The following is a 23,477-nucleotide window of genomic DNA, read 5'->3' on the forward strand; positions in this document are numbered from 1 at the left end:
GGGTCCGCGGCTGTAACCTGATTTGGGCCCCGGGTGCGTCTTCGCATCCCGCCCGAGGTCACTTCGGTGGGCTACGAAGGCGCGCCGCAAAAAGCGGCGGCCCCCCAGGGTTTCGGCCATGATCCATGGTGGATGCCAATGGGATGTGCCATGGCTGCGAGCGCTGACTCCTGAGAGCCAGCCTTGGAAAGGGTAATAACGAGGCAGCCGCAGGTGCATGATGACGGGCTCCTTCATCCCTCCTCCACGAGGTAAGGAATTCGTAAAGGTAGGGGATTCTAATGTCAAGGTTCCACCAACCCCCCCCCCCCCCTCGTCCGGTTCCCCGAGAGACCTGGGGCGCGGCGGCCGCGACCTTCTTGTCAGACGCGGTGCGAGGTAAGGTACCGTTCAACTTCGCTAGGAAGGCAAGGCCGGGTTCGGGGTGGGAAAGAGGAGGAGGAGGAGGGGGTAACGGGACAGATCTCTATTAGTTCGCCGTTCCTCCTTTTCCCCCCTTCCCCCCTTCCGCCTTGGATTCAGGCACTAATTATTACGACTGAACTCCTGCCACAACCAGATGGGGGAAGAGTCCACAATATTGAAGCTACCCCGAAATTCTCCACGCCCCCGTGCCATCCCGGTCTCACACACTTCTAGTCACGTGATGGACAGACTGCTGTCAAGCTGTTGAAGCGGGGGGGAGGCCAGCTTACCTCACCTGCAGGAATCAGCCTCAGGCTTCACTTTTCCCTCGCTGCCCACCCGTGCCGGGGCTCTCTCTAATAGTCTTTCTTTCTCGTAGCGGTCCGTGCCTCCACAATTATCCCATTCCCCCGCTCCGGTACTCTTTTTCGTGTGTGGTCCCCTCATCATTCCATTCGGGGACTACCTCCCGGAGCCTTTTTTGTGGACTGGAGACTTTTTTTTTTTCTTTCCTTCCCAAGTTCCCATCGCCGAGTTTCTAGTAGCGCTGGACCCCTTCCGGCCGGATCATTTCCGCGGACCTGAGCCTAACGTACACTACGAAGTGACCGAAAACTCTCCGTGCAAAAAGGAATAAAAGCAACGTCCCAGTGGTTGCAGCATCAGTGAACTAAAGGTAGACACATTGAAGATCAAGAAACTCTGACATATTGGTCCTGTCTATTTTTGCAATCAACTTTGTTGAAGCTGAGTAAGGCACTTGCAGACGGTAGTCCCTTGCTCCGGCGTACCTATTTCTCTTCTTCTTTCCTCCTCCAATCAAAAGACGAAGAACACCAAAGAGGGGTTACAACGAAAAGAAGACGAATTTCCGAACCCCCCAAGATCTCGATAACCCTAGACATACCGAGTACACACCGAGACGTCGACTACCCTTGGATATCTGTCAGGGAAAATAACCGCCGACTGTCCCATTCACCGAATATAGCCCGACGATAATCATGGCTGAGAACGATACTGCAAGCGCCAACAAGGCTTATTTCAAGTACGTACAAATTTCACATTTCCACACCGTTTCCTACGTTGCCTATCGAAGGAAGGAGGAGCGCCATGACAGGATGAATGGCGTGTGATATTCAATTTTGTCCACGTTCAACCGTTCCCGGGTTCCTGCAGATGCGCAGCACGACAAACACACCCAAGCCTCTCGAGTCTCATCACCACTTTCAGAAGTACTCACCTCAGCCCTCTCCTTTTTTGAGAATTGCACGAGAAGACCGAACTCCCTTTTTCAAATGTGTCCCATCCTTCTTAAACTACATTTTTCTCACTTCAAGCAACATAAAAAAACCATGGAGTGGAATCGAGTTGACTTACACGAATAAACCGCGCGTAGTAAGCTAGCAGCCGAGTACGACGCAAAGTACGAAAAGACTATTCTGCAACTCGAAAAGGAGATTCGCAAGCGCAAGGATTTTATCGGTGCCGATTGGGTCGTTGATGACGACGACGATGATGATGACGAGGAGGAGGACAATGAGAGCGAGACTGCAGCACAGCCGGCGGCGGCGGCGAGTGGCCGGTCCGTGAGACTTCTTGATTACGCTTGTGGAACGGGTTTGATATCAAGGGTGAGTTCTTTTTTTTAATTTTTCTTATCCTTTGGAAATCAAAGGATTTGATTCTTTCTCATGTTCTATTGTTACTCACAACATGTTTGTGAGCGGAGCTTCACCCTCTCTAGTACTCTACGACTCACAAATCACCTCCTGTCCGTCACGCAAGTTTGTTTGCTTCTGTTTCAGATGTCGTGTATTCTCTATTCGTGTAACACATTGCTCTCTTGTGTCCACGAATCCTTCTTCTCCTTCTTCAAGTGTTTAACATACTTGACGTGCGGAAATGATGCCTGGGCTGTAGACTCATAGTTGGGCAACTTGCACTAACACCAAAAAACACAATAGGCCCTCGCGCAGTTCACGACGCATTGCGTCGGCATAGACATTTCGGAAAACATGGTGGCAGCTTACAACGCCCGGGCCGAGAACCAGGTACGTTGTTGACGTTAACGTTGAATGTTTGGTTCAAACAGGGCGAGAGAAGCCTCAAAATAGCTCTGTTTCCCCTTTCGGTTGTCATTTCTACATACACACCATCCCTTAGTCCTCTCCCCCTTTCCCCCTGCCTTTCTGCCCACGACGTACAAACCAGCATCCAAGTGGAGAGTGACAAGAGAGCGAAGGGGAGGGAGAGTTTCGAAGCAAAGGTGTGTATTGCGGAGTACGCACACCAGATGCAAAAGAAAAGAAAAAAAAAAAGACCAGACTATGGGGCCAGCCGCTCCAGACTCGGCTCGACTCCAGACAAAAAAGACCGGATCGTTCGCCTCACACGGATACCTACCTGCTCACGGACTCGTTTCGGCAAAGAGCACAGACAATCTTCTGGGGAAGTGAGAAAAAAAAGAGGCTGTCGAGGCTGTCGAGGCTGTCGTGGCTGTGTGTAGCGGGAGAGAGGGGGAGGGGGAGAAAGTCAGAAACCTCGTCTGAGCGTTTCCGTCGTTGTCCACGATGAATGACGGACGGGTCCGTTCCCTCACGAGTCACACCCTTCTCACACCTCATGTTGGTCTCATCTCAGCCCTGCTGACCTCTGAAGTCTGAACCTCGCCATGACATGACGTGGACAATCGCAAACCTTTGCACTCTCTTTTTGCGGTTTTCGATCCGACCCCTCCCCTCTCCCCTCTGGACGGCCCTCGTCTCTCTCTCTCTCTCTCTCTCTCTCTCTCTCTCTCACCCTACCCACCCCCTCCCCTGAATCTCACATAATCTCATCTCATCCCATCTTTCTCTGCTTCGACAAAGTTGCCGTCTCGAGAGCAAACCCACACTCTACCCCTCCCCTCCCCTCCCTTCCTCTGAGTTGCTCGGCCGTGGACCGAACAAGCCTGTGCGGGCTCGGGTTGTGCGGACGGCTCGGCGCACGGGAAGATATTGCGTGACCAAAAGCCCCTGCGCAAGTTGCCGCAAAAAAAGTACATGATACATTTAAATGTACATGAAAAGAAAAGACGAAAAGAAAAAGGCAAAAAGAGAAACGGAAAGACGCGGGAAGACTGCGAGAGACAGAAGAGAAAAGCTTCAGCTGACCCGATGACTGACATGACCACCTCCTCAACCAAAACAGGGCCTCACCACCGACGAAATGCACGCCTACCAAGGCAACCTCACGGACCCGTCCGATCCGTCCCCCGCGGCGTTCGCATCCGACGACGGCAACGATGGCGGCCGCTTCCGCGACTTTGACGTCGCCGGCGTCGGTCTCGGGTTCCACCACTTTGAGGACCCGGAGCTCTCGGCCCGTCGGCTGGTGGAGAGGTTGAGACCGGGCGGGGTGTTTATCATTCTCGATTTTTTGCCGCACGAGAAGATGGATCATGTGTTGCCTGCTGCGCATACCGTTATGCATCACGGATTTTCGGAGGAGAGGATGAGGAGTATTTTTGAGCAGGCTGGTGCTGGGGGGGATTTTAGGATGGAGGAGCTTGGGAGTGGTGTTGTTTTTGGGGGGCATGGGCATGGGCATGGACACGGACATGATGATCATGGACAGGACCATGGTCATGGACAGGACCATGGTCATGGACATAGCCATGGGGAGGAAAAGGGACATGATCATCACGGTCATGGTTCGGGGCAGGGGATGAAGAGGCGGGTGTTCCTGGCGCGGGGGACCAAGGTTTAGATGGCGATTAGGCTCAAGATGTCATGAATCTAACTTGGCTTTGTACTCTGGCTTGAACCTTTCTATCTGCAGACGAGCGGAGCACACTCGTCAAGGTTATACGTTGAGTCTACCGAAACGCTCGTGTTCACTACTCTTTATCACCAATATCAACAGCAAAAGCACCTCCAAGCAAGATAGCAGGCTCACCAATGCTGTGATGCTCGTAACTAAAGTAGTATCCCAGAATCAGTCCTGGCTCGTCGCCACATAGTACGCACCCCTGAATGGAAAACTTACCTCAAAGTACCGACACCACCAGCCTCGAGCAGAAACGCCGGTCCGTCCTGCAGCGTCTTGCCGGCCCAGCGCATGGCAAAGGCACGGAGGATGTGGCCGTGGGCGACGACGAGGACGTCCCCGTTGGGCGCGGCCTTGTTGCCGATGACGGGGCTGTGCCACCTGTCGCGGATGTCCTTGATCAGGCGGTCCAAACGTTCTGTCACGTCTTGAGGGCTCCTGCAATGGAATCAGCAAGCTCTTCTCGGGTTGGAAATCTCCGTTGGCTAGGTATGAGATTTCACATTACGTCGATGACCGATGACAGTCTCTCCCAAGAAGCACTCATCAACGGTTCCGACCACATCGATAGCTAGATCGCCAACAATGCTGCCCCGGGAAAACAAGATGACCTGACGTGGAGAGGGAGAGAGGGAGGAGGAGAGAGGGAGAAGGAGAGAGAGGCATGTCTCTGGGGAACGAGAAAAGACTTACTCGCCGCCGGGGCAACCATCGCGCCAAATGTCCCAGTTCTCAGAAAGGCCCTGCTCCTTGCGGATGCGACGAATCTCCGGTGACGTGATGCCCTCGTAGTCGCCATAGTCCCATTCTCGAATGTCCTCGGTGACCTCGACGCAGGCGTTGCAGTGCGGGCCGTTGCCCTCGATCTCTCCGTGCTCCTTCCAGGGCAGATTGTCGTTGATGCCGAGGTTCAAAAGCTCAAAGGTGCGCTGGGCACGTTTGCGAGGGGAGACGTAGCTGACCTTACTTTAGCAGGAGCTCATGGTGAAAGTATGATTTTGAAATATGTTATAAGTGCTAAGTGACTTCACTTGAAGGACCTAGATCGCCACGCATGTGACGAAGAGCAAGTCTGGATCCCTGAAACGGAAGAACTGGCTGTGCTCTTCATACGATTTAATAATTACACGTAACTCACATGTGAGAGATTCGCTTGGGTACAATAAGGCGATCACTGCCCACCAGAGCGCGGCCGGTGGCTCGCACACGCTTCTCGCCGTTGGCCGTGAGCGGGATATCGGTACTGCCGGTATGCCGGCCGTCGAGGGACCACTCCGTCTCGCCGTGACGAATGACAAAGGCGCGGGGAGTCGTCATGGTGGCTGATGCAGTTAAAACGTCTCGCAAAGCCGATTTGACAGCGGATGTAACCTCAGAATGGTGGTGGGTGGGAAATGTTATGCGATCTCTACCGATGTCTAAGTGTTCTTCGGGGTCTAGTGGAGGGAGGCGCAGGGACGCCCCGAGTCAGCTTTTGGTCCTGTCACACAGCAGCAGCAGCGAGATCTTGACGTGTGTATGTGTGCTTGTGACGTTTAACGCATGAAAAGGGGCTCGGAATCTGATGTGGAATGGTGGGTTGTGAATGAGAGGAAGTTGAGACGGATGGGCTTGACATGACGTTTCTGCCTTTACCGAGTTTGGCTTTCCAGCCTTCCTGCTCTTCCCGTCTTTGCACTCCATCTCAGCTCTGCGCATAGCCTTTAGAGATCTTGTGGAAGCATAGACGGCGCTGGCCATGACACAGCTCATTGATGGTTCGTTTCCTGCAAGTGCCAACTTTGGCCGATGAATCCACGGTCCAGGCCAAGATCCAACGACATCTGCCAATTCGAGCCAAGGTCATGCGGGAGCGGCAGTGCTGAGTCTCTTCTCAACATTCTTTCCAGTGTCGTGTGCCCGATGTTTCTTCTGATCTCCCCGACGATGACAAGCGAGAAGACAAGCCTTTTGCCCCCCTCTTACTGGCCCCTGTATCGCATCTTCTCCTGACCCCAGCATAGGCCATCGAAACGGTAGCAGTCCGCCGCTTCTCGCGTGCACTTGCCGCAGGCTGCGTCCCATCTACCCCTTCGTCATCCGGCTTTGTGACATCTGTCTGGTTTTATGCGGTCCAGGATAGGTCAGGACGGGGGATGGGAGGGGGGGAGTGAGAAGGCTTTTGGGCTTGTAGCAGAGGGAGATCCTCAGTAATGGTGCGCCATGGGAAAGGTTTCAGCAAGGGCTGTAACGAGCAAGGGTTCGTACCAGAACCCCACCCGGGTAAGAACTACCTGATCGTGATCACTGCTCGAAAGTGAATGTTGCGGCGACTTTCCGTTGCTTGACGGGGAGAGAATAGGCGAGAAAGAGCTAGGAGTTCAAGAAAGAATTGTGGCGAATGTGAGATCAGAAGACTCAAGGAAAGGAGGATGGACGCTGCTTTGGAGTAGGGATGATTGGTGAGGGGAAGGAGAAGAGGAGGGAGGATAGAGATGCTCTCACGAAGTTTGTTTCAACTTACCAGTAGAAGTGAGAATGAATAAGCCCGTTTGAGGATGCCCTGGGCAGCGAAAAAAGGCAGTTGGGGTCCTGGTGGTTCTTACTCGACGTCTCTGATCTTTTAATCCTTCTTGCTCGCTCCGGGGTTTGTAATGGCGCAATCGACAAAAAGGTCAATGTCTCCCACACACTTTGGTCGTTTAACTGCCTTTCTGGTTATTTTGTAACTTCCTCCTAATCCAAAGGGCGTAACGGGTTGCACGAACTCGCCTCTTATGAGTCTTTTTTTCTTTCCCTCTTACCCGTAACTTGATTGAAATTATCCGCAACATCAGTAATGACCCGAAGCGACGACGTCACGCCAACCCCGGCTCTGACAGGACGATTACTAAGAGCGCTGGGGCTCCCTTCGTCTCCTCTTCTTCCTCGGCGCCAACGTCTGCAGCGGGGCCTCCTCCGCCACGGCGTTTCCACTCCCGGCTGGACTGCTGCCACCGAGACTACCGACATAACCGGCACCGACACAACCGACGCGAACGCGCTGGAGCTCACAGCTTGGCCGTATTCTGCTGCGCCCGCCCCCGCTACAGACCCGTCAACGCCGACACCGACGTCAACAACCGATTCTTGTTCTCCTTATTGCGATTGCGAATACGATCCCTTTGAGGCAACGACCCGGCGACGACATTCTCCATCAACGCCGCTCGAGAGACCCCAGGGCCATAGGCGAGCCAATTCTCTCGATTCTACGACCACCGATTCTTCGATTGAATCTGCCTCTTCATCCTTCTCATCGGTCTCTTCGCGCTCCCGTTGGAACCCCTTCTCTCCCGCGACCGACGAACTGAACACCTCGAACCGACGGTCAAACGGTGTGGACGATAAAAGGAGTAAAAAATCGAGAGAAGTCTGGAGAGAGTATTGGTGAAGCACCTTTGAAAATCTAGCAGAAGGAACCAATATTTCGAAGCTGAAGAGGGGGAAAGTGTCAAAAGCAAAGACTGTGAAAACATGAGCGGCTTCACAAGATTCCGTGCTGGCCTCACTGCCGCTGGTTGCGCCGCCATCATCTTCACAGGAGCCACTTATGGCGCAGGCTTGAAGACACAAAAGGAATGGAAAGAGGTAAGGCACTTCTCTAAGACGTCAATCTGCATCATGAAAACTAACGAGTTCCTCGTCAGGACCGACAAAGCTTCTGGGAGTCTCCTCATGACGAGCAGATTTCCCTTCTGCAGGGCCAGCGTGGCCGGTTGGTCACGGAGCGCCGGAAATGGGAAAGAAAGCTCGAGTTTCTGGATGAGAGGATAAAAGAAGGAGAGGTGAAGAAGCCAGAAAGTTGACCACAGACGCCGTACAAAGTCTGACGTGGGGACGTTCTGTCATGGCCAACAAGACCTCGGCCTCAAGTAGAAGCACATCCAAGCAGGATAAAGGATGCTATTTTAAGAAGATCCGCGTAGTTCGAGGCAGAAGACCACGATCAGCGGTAACGCAAGAGCGATCAGCCCACGCGTAGGGCCTTGATAAGCACCATGGGTAATTCTGTATAATCAGGTCGACGGAAGACCATTCGCAAGCTGTACACAAAGATAAGGAATAATTGTAGCGATCACCACTTTTGGGTAATGAACAGCATCCATTACATTCGTCAATCCGTCTATCTATGCCCTAAAGTGCTTTATTCCTTTGTGACCGGCTCGTTTTGCATGCCTCCCATAACCTCGTTATCGCTCGAAAACGCCAAGTCGATGCCCCCTCAAGAGCTCTGAGCAGCTAAATTTTCCTACTCGGTCTTGCCTTCATTATCAATCGTCGAAAGAGGGATGGCCCGGTAGAGGCAGATGAGAGCAGAGTGCGACTCGCCACCACCCGCCAAGGCATCGATCTTGTCAGGGGTCACCTCCGACACCTTGTCGTCGTTGAACCACCACCAGTTGCCGTCCTCCTCGCCCTTCTTACCGGTCTTGGGGTCGACAGGGGCAGTCTTCTTGACATAGGCAGTGTAGTGACCGCTGTCGGCACTTGCTCCCTGATGAGTGACGACGCCACGCAGCTCGTAGATTCCGGACTGGTTGGCACCTTCGTCCTTTGCCAGATCCTGGTTGACCAGAGCATAGAGCTCCTTCTTCGCAGCAGTGAGAGCCGCATCTTTCTCAGCTTCGACCTCGGCGTCGGTCTTGAAAGTCTCAGTCATTTCCGTGTCGCCATCCGAAGTGGTGGCTACGGGCTTTCCAGTTCTCTCGGCCTTCTTGTCATTGGCCTTCTCCAGAGCTGTCTTGCCCTCGGGGCCCCCAGAAGCTCCAGCAACATCGCCTCTGTCGACGGGGTTGATCTTGCGTCTCTTGCGGGCCCGCTCAATATCCTCTTCGTCCTTGCGAATCTCGCGAACCTTGTCGCGCACAGGAATAAGGGCCTTCTTCAGCTCATCGGTGCAGAACTCAACCACGTCAAGTTCGTGGGGGAAGGTGACCTTGCGCATGATCTTGGCCTTCTTCTGCACCTCCCGCTTCCAGAAGAATCTCACAAAGTGAACCGTAAGATACTTGGGAAGCCGTGAGATCTGGGACTTCTTTGTGTAAGTCGTGTCTCTATCCAGAACCGAAGACTTCTTCTCCAACTTCTCGGTCAAAGCAGCCAAGATACCGTCGCGAAGGTGGTTGATAGTAGCATCAATGTGGCAGTTGAGCTTGAGGAAAGATTCGCTTGACTTGACAGCCTCCTCTCCACCGTCTCTGGCAGCCTGCTCATCGGCCTCCAAAGTTGACTGAAGCTCTCCAGCCATGTAGCTGTCGATGAATGAAGAACCCTCAGACTCGGAGAGCTTCTGCTTCAACTGGGAAATTATCTGGGACCAGGCCTCCTCGGCGTCCTGCTGGGCATAACCGGCTCCAGTCTTGGACTTCTCGGCGAACTGGGGATACACCATGCGAAGTGTACTCAGGAAGGTCAGCGGGGGGATGGCACCCTGTGTTTCCGACATGTTCTTGTAGAGATCGGTAAGCTGAGTGGCGATGTCGGTCGAAGTCAGACCAAAGCTGCTGCCAGCACCACCGCTACCCGACTTGTGCGTGGTCAGGGCCGTCTGGAGTTCGGGGATCGATCGGAGGGTTTGAAGGGTCGAGTTAAGGTAGCAGGTGTTGCCCAGGTTGGTGAGGCCGGCGGGAGTGGCTCCTTCCTGCTGGGCTGCTTCGGCTTCGGTCATGTCCTCGACAAACTTGACGGCTTCCTTGGGCCGAGCGAGATCTGCGTTCTCTCCGGACGGCTTGCCCATCATCATCAGCGTGGCGCCGGCCTTGAGGCCGAATTTGGCCATGTCATCGTCATCCTTGACTTGCTTGCCCTTGACGAGAATCTTCTGTCGCTCAGGTTCAACGCCAGTCAGACTGTAGAGCTGGTACTTGAAGGTTTCGCCATTGGAGGAGGTATCGATCTCGACTTTGTACTTGGTGCCTTGATGGCTAACGGTGACTGTGTGACAAGTCAGACAACATCAGACGCATTATCTGGGTAATGCTGCTTACCGGGTATTGACGCCATCGTTGTTTTTGCGATTCAGGTCGGCCTTGCTGCAGAGTTTGGGAGTAGCTTTTGCAGTGTGTTGGGAATAAAACCTCGTTGCGAAACGGACTGCTGAAGGACGAGCTGGTTGAAGGCACCAGGTGGGTTGCGTCAGTACCTACCAAGCATGGAACCTTGAGGTGGGCGGGCAGTAAGGGAGGCAAGGTAGTACAAAGGACCACACGGCAACGTAGCGGGGAAGCGGTGTACCTGCAGGGTCCGTTTCAGCTGCCGATTCGCTTATGGCAATATGCCCTTGTTCCTAACACTTCCGCATGCATTCGACAGTCTTCCAGCATCTTCGGGGGCAAGGAGTCTCGAGAGAAACCAGTAAAGCTTATGAAATTTATATCCTGCATTTCAATGCTAAGCAATTGAATAGGTACCCACTGCTATAGTCTATCGTGGAGCATATGTGAAGCTTGCCTACCTAGTCCGCTGAGATGAGATTTCCCAAATGTTTAAGTGTATATACCATAATATGCATGTAAAGGGCACAAGTGGGGGATCGCCACTAAGGAAGGAGCTCGACGATCACGTGAGATAGCTTCCGGCTGAATCAGCGAAGTGCGGTGACAGCTACGCATGATGTGGAGCTAAGGTACGGCGGTGCTACCAGCCCCACTACGAAACGTCAGGCTTCCGGCTGAGCCAACCTCACGAGCCCCGCGGTCAACATCCAACTCCAACCTCTCAGCATCACCAAAGGTTGGACGCGGTCACGTCTCTCCATCATGGTTAGTGAATGCTTGCGATTGGAGGACCTGCCTCTTTGCTAACAGCTGTGATACAGTCTCAATCACTGCGACCCTATCTCCAGGCCGTCCGGAGCAGTCTGACGTCCGCCCTGACGCTCTCCAACTTCGCTTCCCAAACCGCCGAACGTCACAATGTCCCCGAGATCGAGGCTCAAACATCGCCCGAAGTCCTTCTGACGCCCCTTACGATTGCCCGAAACGAAAACGAGCGAGTTCTGATCGAGCCGAGTATCAATTCCGTGCGGATATCCATCAAGATCAAGCAGGCCGACGAGATCGAGCACATCCTCGTCCACAAGTTCACTCGTTTCCTGACGCAGAGAGCCGAGTCGTTCTTCATATTGAGAAGGAAGCCAATCAAGGTACGAGACACACCACGAAAGTACTTGGCGGAGCTTCTAGGAGCTGCAATGCCACGTGGCTTATAACATCCATATCAAAACGTCACGCTGACTTACTTTACTAGGGATACGATATTTCATTCTTGATTACGAACTTCCACACCGAGGAGATGCTGAAGCACAAGCTGGTTGACTTTATTATCCAATTCATGGAGGAGGTTGACAAGGAGATTTCGGAAATGAAGCTCTTCGTATGTCTCTTCACCCCTGATCCTTCTGCCGTGCAGTTTCTGACAATACACAGTTGAACGCGAGAGCCAGATTCGTTGCTGAATCTTTCCTGACTCCCGTAAGTCATATTCGCAATTACAGCGCCAAGCGGACGCAGCTGATGACCCCCTTAGTTCGATTAAAATACCCTACAACACGCGTCTCACACGCTAGGAGCTCATATTCAAATATCTCACGGCCAGAAACGTGTGGTTTGAACGAGGACCTCGGTCACGTAGAAGTCATGGACTGGAATCATGAGTTGGAGTTGGATGTTGGCTCGAGCGCTCCCGTAATACCGGGATCCACTATGGTTCCAACCTTGATATTGGTCCGCAAATCCGGGGCCGAGTGGGAACGAACGACATGGAGCCTCCATTTTGATAAACAATTACCGTTATGAACACAACTGTCTCCCGATCACATGTTGCATGTCAGTGCTGCGTGTTCTGATGTAACTCCTTGCTACACTCACGGAATCGTTGTAGAAAGTCTGAAGCCCATGTGGTACTGCGAGACGGAGTATCACATGTTCGGAAACAACTATGTCGACCTCATTTTGGAGCGAGAAACAGCTGGTCATTGAGCTTAATCCAGGGATGGATTCTTACCGTCACGAAGACGACGACGCTACACAACTTAATTTACTCGCCCCGGCGATGGTCTGCTCAACGTTGTCGCCCCCGTGCCATTGAGGTTATGCTGGTTGTCGAGTGTAGATGGAATCAGCTTTTTCTGAGAACCGTAAGACGCCTAATACCAATTCTATTTAACAAGAGGCCTTGCGCCTTAAGGCAACCCAATCTTGCCACTGTCGTCGTCCTGACCCGGCATGTAACCACCGACCTAATACTCACCCCCACCCCACCAGGCTACGATGGAATACACAACCACCCATCCTGCTGCCGCCTCGGCGTCCCTCAATGCCCTGAATCAGAAGCCTCTTCTTCCTTCACATCTTCTTCTCTCCTCCCACTTTTCTTCTCACCTCAACTCGGATTCCTTCTCACTTGTCCTTCCCACTTCTCCTACCCACCACACAACCTCAATCAGCGAATCCCTCCCACATCATCACGACAAGCAATCTGTGTCTCAAGTGCAATCCTGTACTCAAGACTCTGATTCCACAGTCTACAGGGTCTGCTGATTCTATCGACCTTTGCTCATCGACAACACAAACCGAAAATCCCCTCAGTTCTCAGCTCTACCTTGTTTGGGCTACCTGCCTCTTACGATACTCGTTCAGCCTCTGGTAAGCCTCCTTTTATTTTATTTCTCACCCGTCTTCTCGTCGCAAGTCCTCTTTTTAGAAGCAACGAACTGGCAGCAGAGAGCTCTTCTCACCTTGTTTTTGGTTGTTTATCGTCCCACCTCCCCCTCTTCCTCCCTCCTTCCGTCCCTTCAGGCTTTGCTCGACGGTGAGGTCGTTTTTTTTTTCCACCCCCAACCCTCTGGCTCTTATCCCTTTCACCTTTCCACATCTTTCTTTCTAACAACTTTCCATCAACAGATACCCACAAGTCACTGTACGGTGATTTTCAACTGCTTTCTTGGGCCAATCTACCTTTCCAGCAGTAAGAGTAAGTTGTCTCCTTCTCTACACAATTTAGCGCATTCCATCATCCATCAAATCTTCATCGCATTGCTTCTTGGCGATGAGACTTCTTCCAGTCTCGTTCGTCTGTTCCTGAGTTATCGATTTATCCCAGAGAAGCGACGAAGGCTTCCTCGGACGAAAGCAATTGCGCTATCGGGCCAATCCTTTAGATGTTGCTTTCATCGACTACAAGGGAGAGTCACTCGCCTTGCTTCCGCCATTTTCCATCGGCTTGTCACATCTGCCAGATTTTCTCCTGCGTTCATCACCTTGTGTTTAGCATCTCATCTCCTTCACCTTGTGCGCTCCCGCCTTGTCTGGCATCCTCTGCCCCCACCTCTTCAAGTCGCTTGCTCTCGCCTTGTCTTTCATCCCCGGGTCACACTCGCCTATTTTCATACTTTTGCCCGGCATTGGTTCTCAAGCTTCTTCACATTAGTGGCTCAATCATTCACTAATCGCATACTTCCAGAGCACTTACTGTCATCACGTACATTCACCACATCTACTGCCACCAGTATCCCTTATCAACATCATTCTTGTTCTCCTTGTTCTCAACAAGGATTACGCCTGAGTGTTGCACATCATGGTATACTCTCAGGTACCTGGTATGAAGGGCAAGACGGGACAACCGCAGATGCAGCGGCGCGCGCGTAACAGTGTCCTTCAGTTTGCATACAAGCCTCGCGCCTTGCCGGAGACTGTCATGGAGACGGAGACTGCCGTTGAGAATGGCGAGTACGACAGTGAGCCTGGAGGCGCCCGCCTCGACGCTGATCCTTTCGGTCGTAACCAGCAGGGCCAGCATTACATCTTGGCCGGCTCCCGCCTCAACCCTTCGTCCTCGCCTTGGGTTCCCAACTCCTCCCAGGTCCAACAGACCACTAGCAAGGTATATATATCCAACATCTCGAAACTCTCTTATCAGCAATATTCCGATCTAACACTCGCCTCCAGATTGATCAGCCCGAGATCGCTGAGCTTGACGGTACGCCTCAGTATCTTGGCACCAACGGCAAGATCCAGGGCCGTTTGTCGATCCCCGCCCAGAACTTTGGATCTGGCTCGAACGGTGCAGCCTCCTACTTGGATGTACCAGTCGAAAACGGCTATCGCCTTACACGCCCGAAGATGCCCAGCCAGGCGAACCACGGCCAGCTCACTGGCAGCTCCTCCATGGGCAACTTGGGCATCCAGACCCCTGTCCGCCAGAACAACGTTGGCTTGCTTCACAACCAGGGCGGCAAGGAAGTCAGTGATCTGACTGCTGATGATAATTATGATTTTGAAACCAGTCTCGGCAGCGATACCCCCAAGGCTAAGGGTGTCGGCAATAGTGGTCTCATGACGGAGCCACGCAACTTCGCTCCACGCACGATGAGCCACCTTGGAGCGCCTCCCAAGTTCAACTTGGTCAAGGTGCACAATGGTGTCAATACTCCTGCTTCGGGCACTCAGGATCCCTTCGTGTCTTCTGCTTCGCACGGTGGCGCTGCTCAGCCGCCTATGTTTGGCTCGCAGATCGATACCACCCACTTGCTCGCGACTGGCCAGATCTCTTTCCCTGCCGCTACAGGCGACACTTTGCACTTCGACAATCTCCCTCGCGATGATGCTGAGCCGCCCGTCCCGAACAATACCACCGGTCAGGTTCACCAGCCCAACTCGAACAACGGAGGACATGCTGCCAATGTCCCGAACATGCCTGCTCCTGCCCAGCAGGCGGGATTGTCCCAGCCGCAGCTTCAAGCTTTGCCTCTTGCTGAAAACAGTTTGGCAATCGTTCCGTATCAGATTCCTTACCAGGCCCCCTACCAGGCCCCCTACCAGGGTACTTTTCAGGGTGGCTACCAGCTTGAGGAAGCTGTTGCGACTTACGGCGATGTGGTGCCTGACTACATCCGGGCTCAGCGATCGACGCAGCTGAACCGCCTCACCGGTGGTCCCACTGGTCGACCTACCGCGAATGAGGCCATGCACCAAGTGAACTTCCCGTTCGTTGAATCTCCCCCCCGCGCTTCTCACTTCATGGTTCGCGGCGTCATCAAGATTGGAAATGTTTGTTCACCCCAAGGCCTTTCCTCGTCATTGTCATAGACACTAACACGTTGCCAGATTCCTTTCGTCACCAACCGCTCCGAGATCATTGCTATCCTGGGTCGTAACTCCCGTATGCTCAATGACACGGATGAGCCTGTTCACATCATCATGGAGCGTGTCACTGGCAAGACCACTGACGCTTATGTCGAGTTCCACACCCTTGAGGATGCCTCCAAGGCCGTCGAGAAGCATCATCAGAACCTCGACCGTGGTAGAGTCACCCGCATCGGCCAGCGCCCTGTCGAGATTGAACTTTCTAGTCAGGCTGCTCTCATGAAGGACCTGTTCCCCAACGCCAGGGGTGTATTCTGGGCTGGTCTTCACCCCCACATCCTCCCCAACAACGACGAGGAGCCTTGGGACAACTTCAAGGGTTTCGTGTCTAACGAGGAGATGACTATGCTCGTCAAGCATGTCGAGGTTCCCCACCGCGTAGGTACCCTCAGTTCGTGTGCTTATGGGCCTGTGGCTAACCATCCTACAGTCTCCCTTCTCGAAGGAGTGCCCTCAGCGTCCTTTCGAGTGCCTCATCAGCACCCTGACCAAGTTCCCTTGGCAGATGAAGAACCACGTCACTATTCAGCAGCGTCATGCCATGTACAAGGCTACGTGCGATCTTCTCCGCATCCTCGTGGGCAACATCCGCGACAAGCGTGACGAGGTCAACCTTACTCATCGTCTAGTCAAGCGAGTCGTCGCCGCGGCGATGCGCTGCGAGGGCTTCTCGATTACCCAGAAGGACGACATTGCCTTCATTGTCGACATGAGCGAGATGGAGCAGCGCTCCTTTGGCCAGCCGCGCTTTGCTGAGAGCTGGCGCCACCTCTACGTGCTGGTCCCCAAGAATGGCGTTCCCTTGGATGTCATCGAGGTAAGTCATACGGTCTTTCCTCTGGACGATGGTTCGGGAATGAAGAGTTTGAGCTAACCAGTCGTCTTTCGCAGTGGTACATTGCGGTTATCCGCGAGGAGACTACCCGCCACCTGGAGATGCAGTCGTTCCAGGAGAAGTGCCAGACGTGCACCATCGGCGATGCCACCGACGGCTACTTTGGCTTCTTCTGGCGCGAGCTGAACCTGCGTGTCGGACCTGACTTCGACCGCATGACTCTTGCAACTCTTGCCATGCACGAGTACCAGACGCTCGAGGCGATCATCCGCCGCGCCCTGACTCCTGCTCTTGGTCACTAATGTAGAGTACAACAGACCTGGGGAACAAGACGAGGCAAAAATGGGGTGCTGAGATGGCTTCGACGAATGAAGTTTGCACACTGCTTCGGTTTTCTCCTTTTAGCTCTGCTTATCTGCACTTTTGCTCTTACGGAAGGCACTTGGCTTGGCGGTTGGGCCTAGGTTTTTCATGGTTTTGCATTCTGCGGTTGTTTCTTGGGCTTTTCTATCCTTGGGGGGTTTGGACGAGTCAAGCACAGGAATGAGGGCTCGGAAATCAGGATGGAGTCCTTTGGTTTGTCGCACGCTGACATCTGGAAACTATGGATGTTTCTGGGTTTCTTTCACAGGTGGAGGATAGGCTTCTGAGATTACCTTACTGAGATAGCGGGTTCGAGTGGTTGAAATTCTCTATATCCGATCAATAAGACCTCTAGAGCAGTTCTCTACAAACTTCTGGTACCTGGCCGTTGGGCCCCCCTTTCTTTCCTTTGTTCTTGACAGGTTGAAACATTCCCGTCAACCCGTCGTTGGGGGCACAACGTCAGGTAGGCTGGCGTAAGTTTCGCGTGGCGTGTAGACGGCGTGATGGCGTCGAAAGGGCTGACTGGGCGATGGCAAACGTCCCGTTTGTGCAGTTGAGGTTGAAGTTGGCGAGTGGAGTGTCTTATGTCAGCCAGCACCAGATGGGGGACTCTTGGCTGATGGACCAGTCAGAATGCCGCGAAGGGGGAGTGGAGAAGGGTGCACTAAGAGCTGCAGGTACCGCCTAGACCTGGAGCGGCATCGCCCGGCATCGTGCGGCAGCTGGTCCATCGGTCCTGCACGCGGCAGGCGCAACCTGCCCAGGGAGCTCGATAGGGTGACCCTCAGTGGGCATCTGGCAGCTTCCATTTGCTACGGTACCTTAGGCGCTCTGCCGACCCGCTACAGTGGTCTTTCTCTAGTAAGGTAGATTTGTTGGCGAGAAAGCACCTACTTCAGGCACGGGCCAACGGAGCGGGGCCCTTTTTTTTTTTCCCTTCGTGCCTTCCTCCTCAATGGAAGGTTTTGGTCTTGGACGGTACCGGAGCGTCGCTTGGGAGATCACCGGGCTCGGAGGTGTTGGTAACTTTCAGTGGTATTCGTACTTATTTTGGCCCGACGCTTGCACTAACCTGGACGACCGACTCAATGGTCTGCGGCAGGGACAAGAAGGACAAAAAAGCCCTTGAAACATTTGACGGCGCGGACGGACGACTGGCTAGCGGCATTCGGCGGCGGCTGATTATGGCGGGGCACATTAGCACTGCATGGCCTGGAGGCTGGAAGATCGGAGGTAATTGGGGCCCTGGGGGTGGAAAGGGTTTGATGAGATATCCGTTTTGATGGAGAGGCGTCCATCACTCGTGCAGCGTGCTGCCTTCACATCGTCTTGTGGTCCAAGTCTTCGTATCGTGCTCCCTCTGCCTACCTAATACAGCATATTGAAGCACCACAGACTCTGAGGTTACATCGGTCCATCGATCAGTGATGAGGTCGAGTGACTCGAGTAGTGGAAACTCGCGGCGTCGTGCACAGTAGGGATAGCTTGTCAAGGCAGTGGGCCTTGCTCAATTTGCAAGTTCCAACGAGGGAAAATCGGTATCAAACATTGAATCCAACAACAACAATTGCTTTCCTTGGTTCATGAAGCTTCGTTGGATGGAGTAAGAACAAAAAAAAAGGAAGAAACAACTAGGGACAAGGAAGTTGAGGACAAGGAGTTTACATGTCAGGACTGTGACCCCATCCAAGCTCCGTCGAAACAGAAGGCGCAAATCACCTGCGAAAAAGGGGGTCCTCTCCACTCCACTCTCCCGTCTGCACAGGCCAGGACTGCAGCCCAGCTCAGCTGAGATTGTTTTGTATTGGATGTGAGAGTACGAAGAGTGAGTGGCAGTGGCGGCGGCGGCATCATCGTCATCAAAAAGACATGACCCAACTGGATGGGTTGATACCTCGAGTTTCCCCGGAAGCAACGCACAGAGCACTCGAGACGGTTGAAAGGCAAACGGCCTGGCGTGGAAGCATGACAGGTAAGGTACCTTACTTTTAGGTACTTGGGCTGAAGTTGTAAGAATAGGTAGGTACGGATAACTTAAGGCAAGGTACCACCTACCTTACTTTACCTTACCTTAGATGGTGATGGGAGTAAGGATGGGAGTGACCCTTGGTCCTTGGAACATGAAGTGGACAGGGTGATTTTGGGTTCCATTGCTCTTTCCCGTTGCCGTTGCTGCCACAACTTGACGTTGCCGCTTCTTGTGTGGTGTGTGTGGTCTGTTTGTTGCTGCCACTTTCCGTCTCCCATCAGATTCAATTACTTTTAGTACCCGAGCGCACCACGTACCTTCCAGTTGCAATTCCTACGTACCTTCCCTTTCATACTCCCATCCTCTCGCTCATCGTACCTACCTTATCTTACCGCCTGGCCTGCCTGCCTGCCTGCCTCGTTACCCAACAACACGTTCACTTTTTAAGGGAAAAAAATAATAGTCACCCCAACAGACCGGGACAGATACTACACACGCGCACACACGCACGCTACCTTACCTACCTTACACACACTCTCGTACACACCTGAGGCAACTTGACGCGACTTTGCAGCAAGAGGGGCTGGGGCAGAAAAACCGGCCTGAACTTTTTTTTCTTATCATCTTATTTTTCCGAACGAAAAGACGCCAGCCAGGAGCTGTCACTCTCGGAATTTTCACCCTTCACTTCCCACACTCATTCCTTGACATCCTCTCAGTGTCACTTTCACTCTCAGACTCATCTCACTCACGGATTTTTCTGATCCCATCATGTCTGCTCAGACCACCGACACGCCCGTCGCGGCACCTGCCCCAGCTGTTGCTGCTGAGGCCCAGCCGGCCGCCGCTGCACCTGCCGCGGAGCCGACTTCGGCTGACGCTCCCGCACCCGCCGCCGTTGCTGCTGCCACCCCTGAGGTCAAGCAGGAGCAGAAGACTGAGAAGGCCGCCGCTCCTGCTGCCGAGAAGCCCGTCGACAAGGCCCAGACTCCCCTGTCTTCGCTCTTTGAGAAGCTTCCCGCCATCTTGGCCGAGGCCAAGCACAACGAGATGTGGGGTGTGCAGCTCTCCGACGACACCCACGTTCCCACCACCGTCGTCTTGCAGAAGTTCCTTCGCGCCAACGAGGACGATGTCTCCAAGGCTGCTGACCAGCTCCAGAAGGCTCTGATCTGGCGTCGTGACACTAACCCTGGCAAGCTTCTTGATGAGGTCACTTTCGATGGAAAGAAGTTTGGCGATCTCGGCTATGTCACCACCCACAAGGACGCCCAGGGCAAGGAGATGATCATCACCTGGAACATCTACGGAGCCGTCAAGGACAAGAAGGCCACCTTTGGCAACGTCGATGAGTGAGTACCAACCCAAGAAGATGAGAATTCCAGCATCACATGAATGGCATCCGACTTACACATCTAAATAGGTTCATCAAGTGGCGCGCTGCCCTTATGGAGCTCAGCGTCCGCAAGCTTAACCTCGACAAGGTCCAGACCGCCATTCCTGATGGCGGCGAGGACCCCTACCAGATGATCCAGGTCCATGACTACCTCAACGTCAGCTTCCTCCGCATGGATCCCGCTGTCAAGGCCGCCTCCTCAGAGACCATCAGAATCTTCGCCATGGCCTACCCTGAGCTTCTCGTCCACAAGTACTTCGTCAACATCCCCGCTCTGATGGGCTGGGTCTTCAAGGCGATGAAGGTCTTCCTCGCTCCCAAGACCATCGCCAAGTTCCACCCTCTCGGCTATGGTAACGAGTTGGGCGGGGAGCTCCCGGCCTACAAGGACTCGCTCCCCAAGGAGTACGGCGGAAACGCTGAGGGCATCAAGACCACCGGCCAGACCGTCAAGCTCACAGAGGCTGAGGCCCCTGTCGAGAAGCCCGCGGCTGATGCTACTCCTGCCCCCGCCGTCGCCGCGCCTGTTGCGACTGAGGCCCAGCCTGCCGCCGAGGCTCCGTCGGCTGTCGCCGCTGAGACTAAGGCCGTCGAGACTACCCCTCCTGCGGTTGCTGTCACCGAGCCCGCCGTCGCTTCTGAGCCTGTCAACGCTGCTCCTGCGGCTGCTGAGACTGAGAAGACCGAGGTTCCCACCGTTGCCGACTTGAGCATCAATGACAAGACCGAGGCCAAGGAGGAGGCCAAGACCGCTGCCGCCTAAAGGATAACTTTACGGCTTGCATGGTTTGATTCTCTATTCGTGGCTTTTTTCCTTTTGTTACATGCCTTTGAATCTGTGGGCTGGACCTTGGTTGGTTTTTCGGGAACATGAGAATGATGTTGTCGCAAGAGATCCATCGGGTTTCCAGGCATTCAGGATTTGCTCAATCCTTTCTCAAGAGAGAAAGAGAGGGGGCAGAATCCGGAGTTCGCCCACTGCATTTTCTCCTTGCGTTCATGCCATAATACCCTTCTAGTGTGTGTTTGTGGCGTTGTCAATTCGAATTCAAATCTTTCGATCGAAGACAGAAAGGAATGGGATCAGAACAGAGAGACTAGCAGGAAAGGATGGGAATGTCTCCTCTTTAATACCTAGGTTAGGAAGAAAAATAAAATCGAATTCGACCATTCAAACCCGCTGGAACCTTGAGCATGTGAGAATGTGTCAAACTGACTCGAAGAGAGGAGAGCCCCATCCAGAGTGAAACTGTGCTGCGTTTCCTTGCCCTTCAGCTGCTTCTTCCTCCCCCATGTTTGGCGGTCTGCCAGCCGAGTGCATGGATATCCTCAGAGGGTGTGGTGATTGTGCCCGCCGGGTGGTTTGCGCACCCACCTGCCTTGTTCGACCCGCATCCCGGGGGGATAAGCAGCGGTAGTAAAGTGGCAGCACCCTCACATATTTTCGCGATTGAGCATCGTTACATCTCGTGATTTTCTCGAGTTGTTATTCGTTGATGCGTTGAATTACCACAAGCTCTGGATACTATGGACTCGAGCGAGACGTTCTTCTCTCAAGTAGGCGATGAGTTGCACCCAACCTGTCCCTGTAACCATTGCTTCTGTATCGAAGGCGGCGGGTGCCACGCGGATGGTGTCATCTCAGTGAAATCAACCAGGGGAGGTTATATCTATGCTAGCCACCAATCGTCGGAGCTTGAAGGAATGACTTACAACCGATTTCTCATCCATTCAATCGGCAATTATCTCTTCTCCATAATTGCAACTTGAGCCCATACTGGAAGTTGAGCATCTGACCTCATTCCTGCTGTCATCTACAGCGTCAATCAAGGTCGTGAGTGGTCCATCTCATGCAAGTTCATGGGGTTTAGACAATAACTTCACAGGTGTCCATGCGTACAACTAATTGATGTTCGCGAAGTGAGACTGCTGGCGTTCGGGATGTTCGTAGCAATTTGATGGCCACAAGTCTCGGACACCTGTTGGGGCATACCTGAGTCTCTGAGGATTGAAGCCTGAGTGCCACCAAGTGACCGATCTGGACGAGCGGCTGTGAAAATTGGGGCATGACTGATTTTGGATACAGCGCAAGATTGACATCAATCATTAGATGCGGTGTTCAGACCTCGTAGTGGTACTGTTGCAGGCATCGTTATCTCTGCTTCGTGATGTCTTCTCGTAGACAGCTAGTGAGGGCATCAGGACTTACACCGAGTCTCAATTCGGCACGAAACAAGTGAGTAGTTTTCTAAATAGCTCAATACGCCATGTTTGAACATTTGCTTTCTCGCCATCTGTGAGCGATGATAATTCGGGTGTCTTGTTTTGCAAGTGTGTTGGACTACAGCGGGTGTTTCAAGCCCCGACGTTGAATGGAAGAAGAAGTGACTTCCTCCAGGAAGAGACTCTTGAATAAATGACAATCAAGGCATTTGGCCGCTCAAATAAGTTTCTCCTTGGCTGTCTGCAGTCATGTTGGCTATTTTGGGCCACTTAATCTAGATAGAATATTCTCAAGTGCGACATGATTCGGAGATTATGATGCCTCACTCGCCATTTGAGCATGCCACCCGGATTTCATGATGATGAACTTGGCCAGATATCAGTCAAAGTCGCAGCTTCATCGTTGAGAATTATCAAAAGTGGCAATCATCAGTAGAAATCCTAGACTATACAGATGTTATTGTATGTTGGTCGAATTACATCTTATGAGTACAGTCGAAGTTGATCAATATCAGGAGCTGTTTGCTTGCTGCCCCCAATCGAGCCGAACCGACATGGATGACCCAATACGGCGAGTGGTCGAGACGAGGAGGAGGATGCAGGTAAAGTGTGGTGTTGCCCATCATGCCTGTATCGGGGCGAGGCTCAGCGCAGCAGCACGGCGGTGGCGCCGGCGATTGAAGCAAAACGCAGGAGGTGGTCCGAGAAGATACAAGCAACGCAACCAGATGACACTTGAACCTTTGATTTTCAACGACACGAGGGTCATCGGAAACCTCAATCTTGTAAACCCATTATTCCATGGACTGGTTGCTGGAGGTTGTGAGTTCTTGATGAAGCTGACTTTTGGTCTTTCGGCTTATCCGGCCGTGTAGTTGGCTAGAGCGTAAGTCAGCAGGATGAAGGATCCCATGTTCAGGGTGTATGTACAAGTGGAGGAGAGAGGCAAAGACGAGAGTGAGAGAGAAAAGGACGGGATAGATGGAGAAGAGAGGACACACACACAGAGTCCCGCGTACGCACACGCAACGCAACACGGACCAGGGTTGTGTTTACCTCTAGAGGTTCCCCAGCCCAAAACGAACGAGGCCCGAAGAGAGGCCAGGCCACATCCATCCACATCCAGAGACTAACTGAATCTCCGTGTTCTTACTCTCTCTCACTGTCATTTCCCCTCTCCCGTCTAATCCACTCTTCCTCTCCATAGTCTCGGTGTATGTGTGCATGTCTCACGTACACACTCTCTGACATTGCTATCTACTAAATACACGCAAGACTGGCGCCAGTCGAGACCGGTCAAAGTCAGACAAGAGA

General features: G+C 53.1%; 7 protein-coding genes across 7 annotated transcripts; 5 read left to right on the plus strand and 2 right to left on the minus strand.

Moving 5' to 3' along the window:
• Window positions 1–1,277: 1,277 nt before the first annotated feature.
• On the plus strand, window positions 1,278–4,285 carry BDP81DRAFT_131350 (S-adenosyl-L-methionine-dependent methyltransferase). The gene is made up of 4 exons (XM_060581744.1): window positions 1,278–1,450; window positions 1,802–2,036; window positions 2,370–2,456; window positions 3,595–4,285. Exons 1-4 carry the CDS (start codon window positions 1,407–1,409, stop codon window positions 4,150–4,152), a joined length of 924 nt encoding a protein of 307 aa, XP_060449909.1. The 5' UTR covers window positions 1,278–1,406; the 3' UTR covers window positions 4,153–4,285.
• Window positions 4,283–5,529, minus strand: BDP81DRAFT_458130 (phosphoglycerate mutase; the record flags this gene model as incomplete). The annotated part of the gene is made up of 4 exons (XM_060593374.1): window positions 4,283–4,361; window positions 4,432–4,650; window positions 4,906–5,169; window positions 5,351–5,529. 4 exons carry the CDS (start codon window positions 5,527–5,529, stop codon window positions 4,283–4,285), a joined length of 741 nt encoding a protein of 246 aa, XP_060449910.1.
• Window positions 5,530–7,704: 2,175 nt separating this feature from the next.
• Window positions 7,705–8,036, plus strand: BDP81DRAFT_309666 (uncharacterized protein; the record flags this gene model as incomplete). The annotated part of the gene is made up of 2 exons (XM_060583564.1): window positions 7,705–7,818; window positions 7,878–8,036. 2 exons carry the CDS (start codon window positions 7,705–7,707, stop codon window positions 8,034–8,036), a joined length of 273 nt encoding a protein of 90 aa, XP_060449911.1.
• A 443-nt stretch (window positions 8,037–8,479) lies between these two features.
• Window positions 8,480–10,233, minus strand: BDP81DRAFT_458132 (ubiquitin carboxyl-terminal hydrolase; the record flags this gene model as incomplete). Its single annotated transcript, XM_060593375.1, has 2 exons — window positions 8,480–10,164; window positions 10,218–10,233. 2 exons carry the CDS (start codon window positions 10,231–10,233, stop codon window positions 8,480–8,482), a joined length of 1,701 nt encoding a protein of 566 aa, XP_060449912.1.
• A 755-nt stretch (window positions 10,234–10,988) lies between these two features.
• BDP81DRAFT_458133 (ARP2/3 complex 20 kDa subunit) lies at window positions 10,989–11,884 on the plus strand (the record flags this gene model as incomplete). The annotated part of the gene is made up of 5 exons (XM_060593376.1): window positions 10,989–10,991; window positions 11,048–11,374; window positions 11,479–11,604; window positions 11,658–11,702; window positions 11,798–11,884. 5 exons carry the CDS (start codon window positions 10,989–10,991, stop codon window positions 11,882–11,884), a joined length of 588 nt encoding a protein of 195 aa, XP_060449913.1.
• A 2,719-nt stretch (window positions 11,885–14,603) lies between these two features.
• Window positions 14,604–16,596, plus strand: BDP81DRAFT_504640 (uncharacterized protein; the record flags this gene model as incomplete). Its single annotated transcript, XM_060595628.1, has 4 exons — window positions 14,604–15,278; window positions 15,336–15,752; window positions 15,805–16,191; window positions 16,266–16,596. Coding segments are annotated over 4 exons (1,725 nt in total), but the record flags the coding sequence as incomplete, so codon positions are not given.
• A 2,238-nt stretch (window positions 16,597–18,834) lies between these two features.
• On the plus strand, window positions 18,835–21,160 carry BDP81DRAFT_367171 (CRAL-TRIO domain-containing protein). Its single transcript, XM_060586533.1, has 2 exons — window positions 18,835–19,896; window positions 19,968–21,160. Exons 1-2 carry the CDS (start codon window positions 19,316–19,318, stop codon window positions 20,701–20,703), a joined length of 1,317 nt encoding a protein of 438 aa, XP_060449915.1. The 5' UTR covers window positions 18,835–19,315; the 3' UTR covers window positions 20,704–21,160.
• Window positions 21,161–23,477: the final 2,317 nt, after the last annotated feature.

Source organism: Colletotrichum phormii, assembly GCF_030913505.1.
Source record: "Colletotrichum phormii strain CBS 102054 chromosome Unknown BDP81scaffold_3, whole genome shotgun sequence".
In the NCBI taxonomy this organism is placed as follows: Eukaryota; Fungi; Ascomycota; class Sordariomycetes; order Glomerellales; family Glomerellaceae; genus Colletotrichum; species Colletotrichum phormii.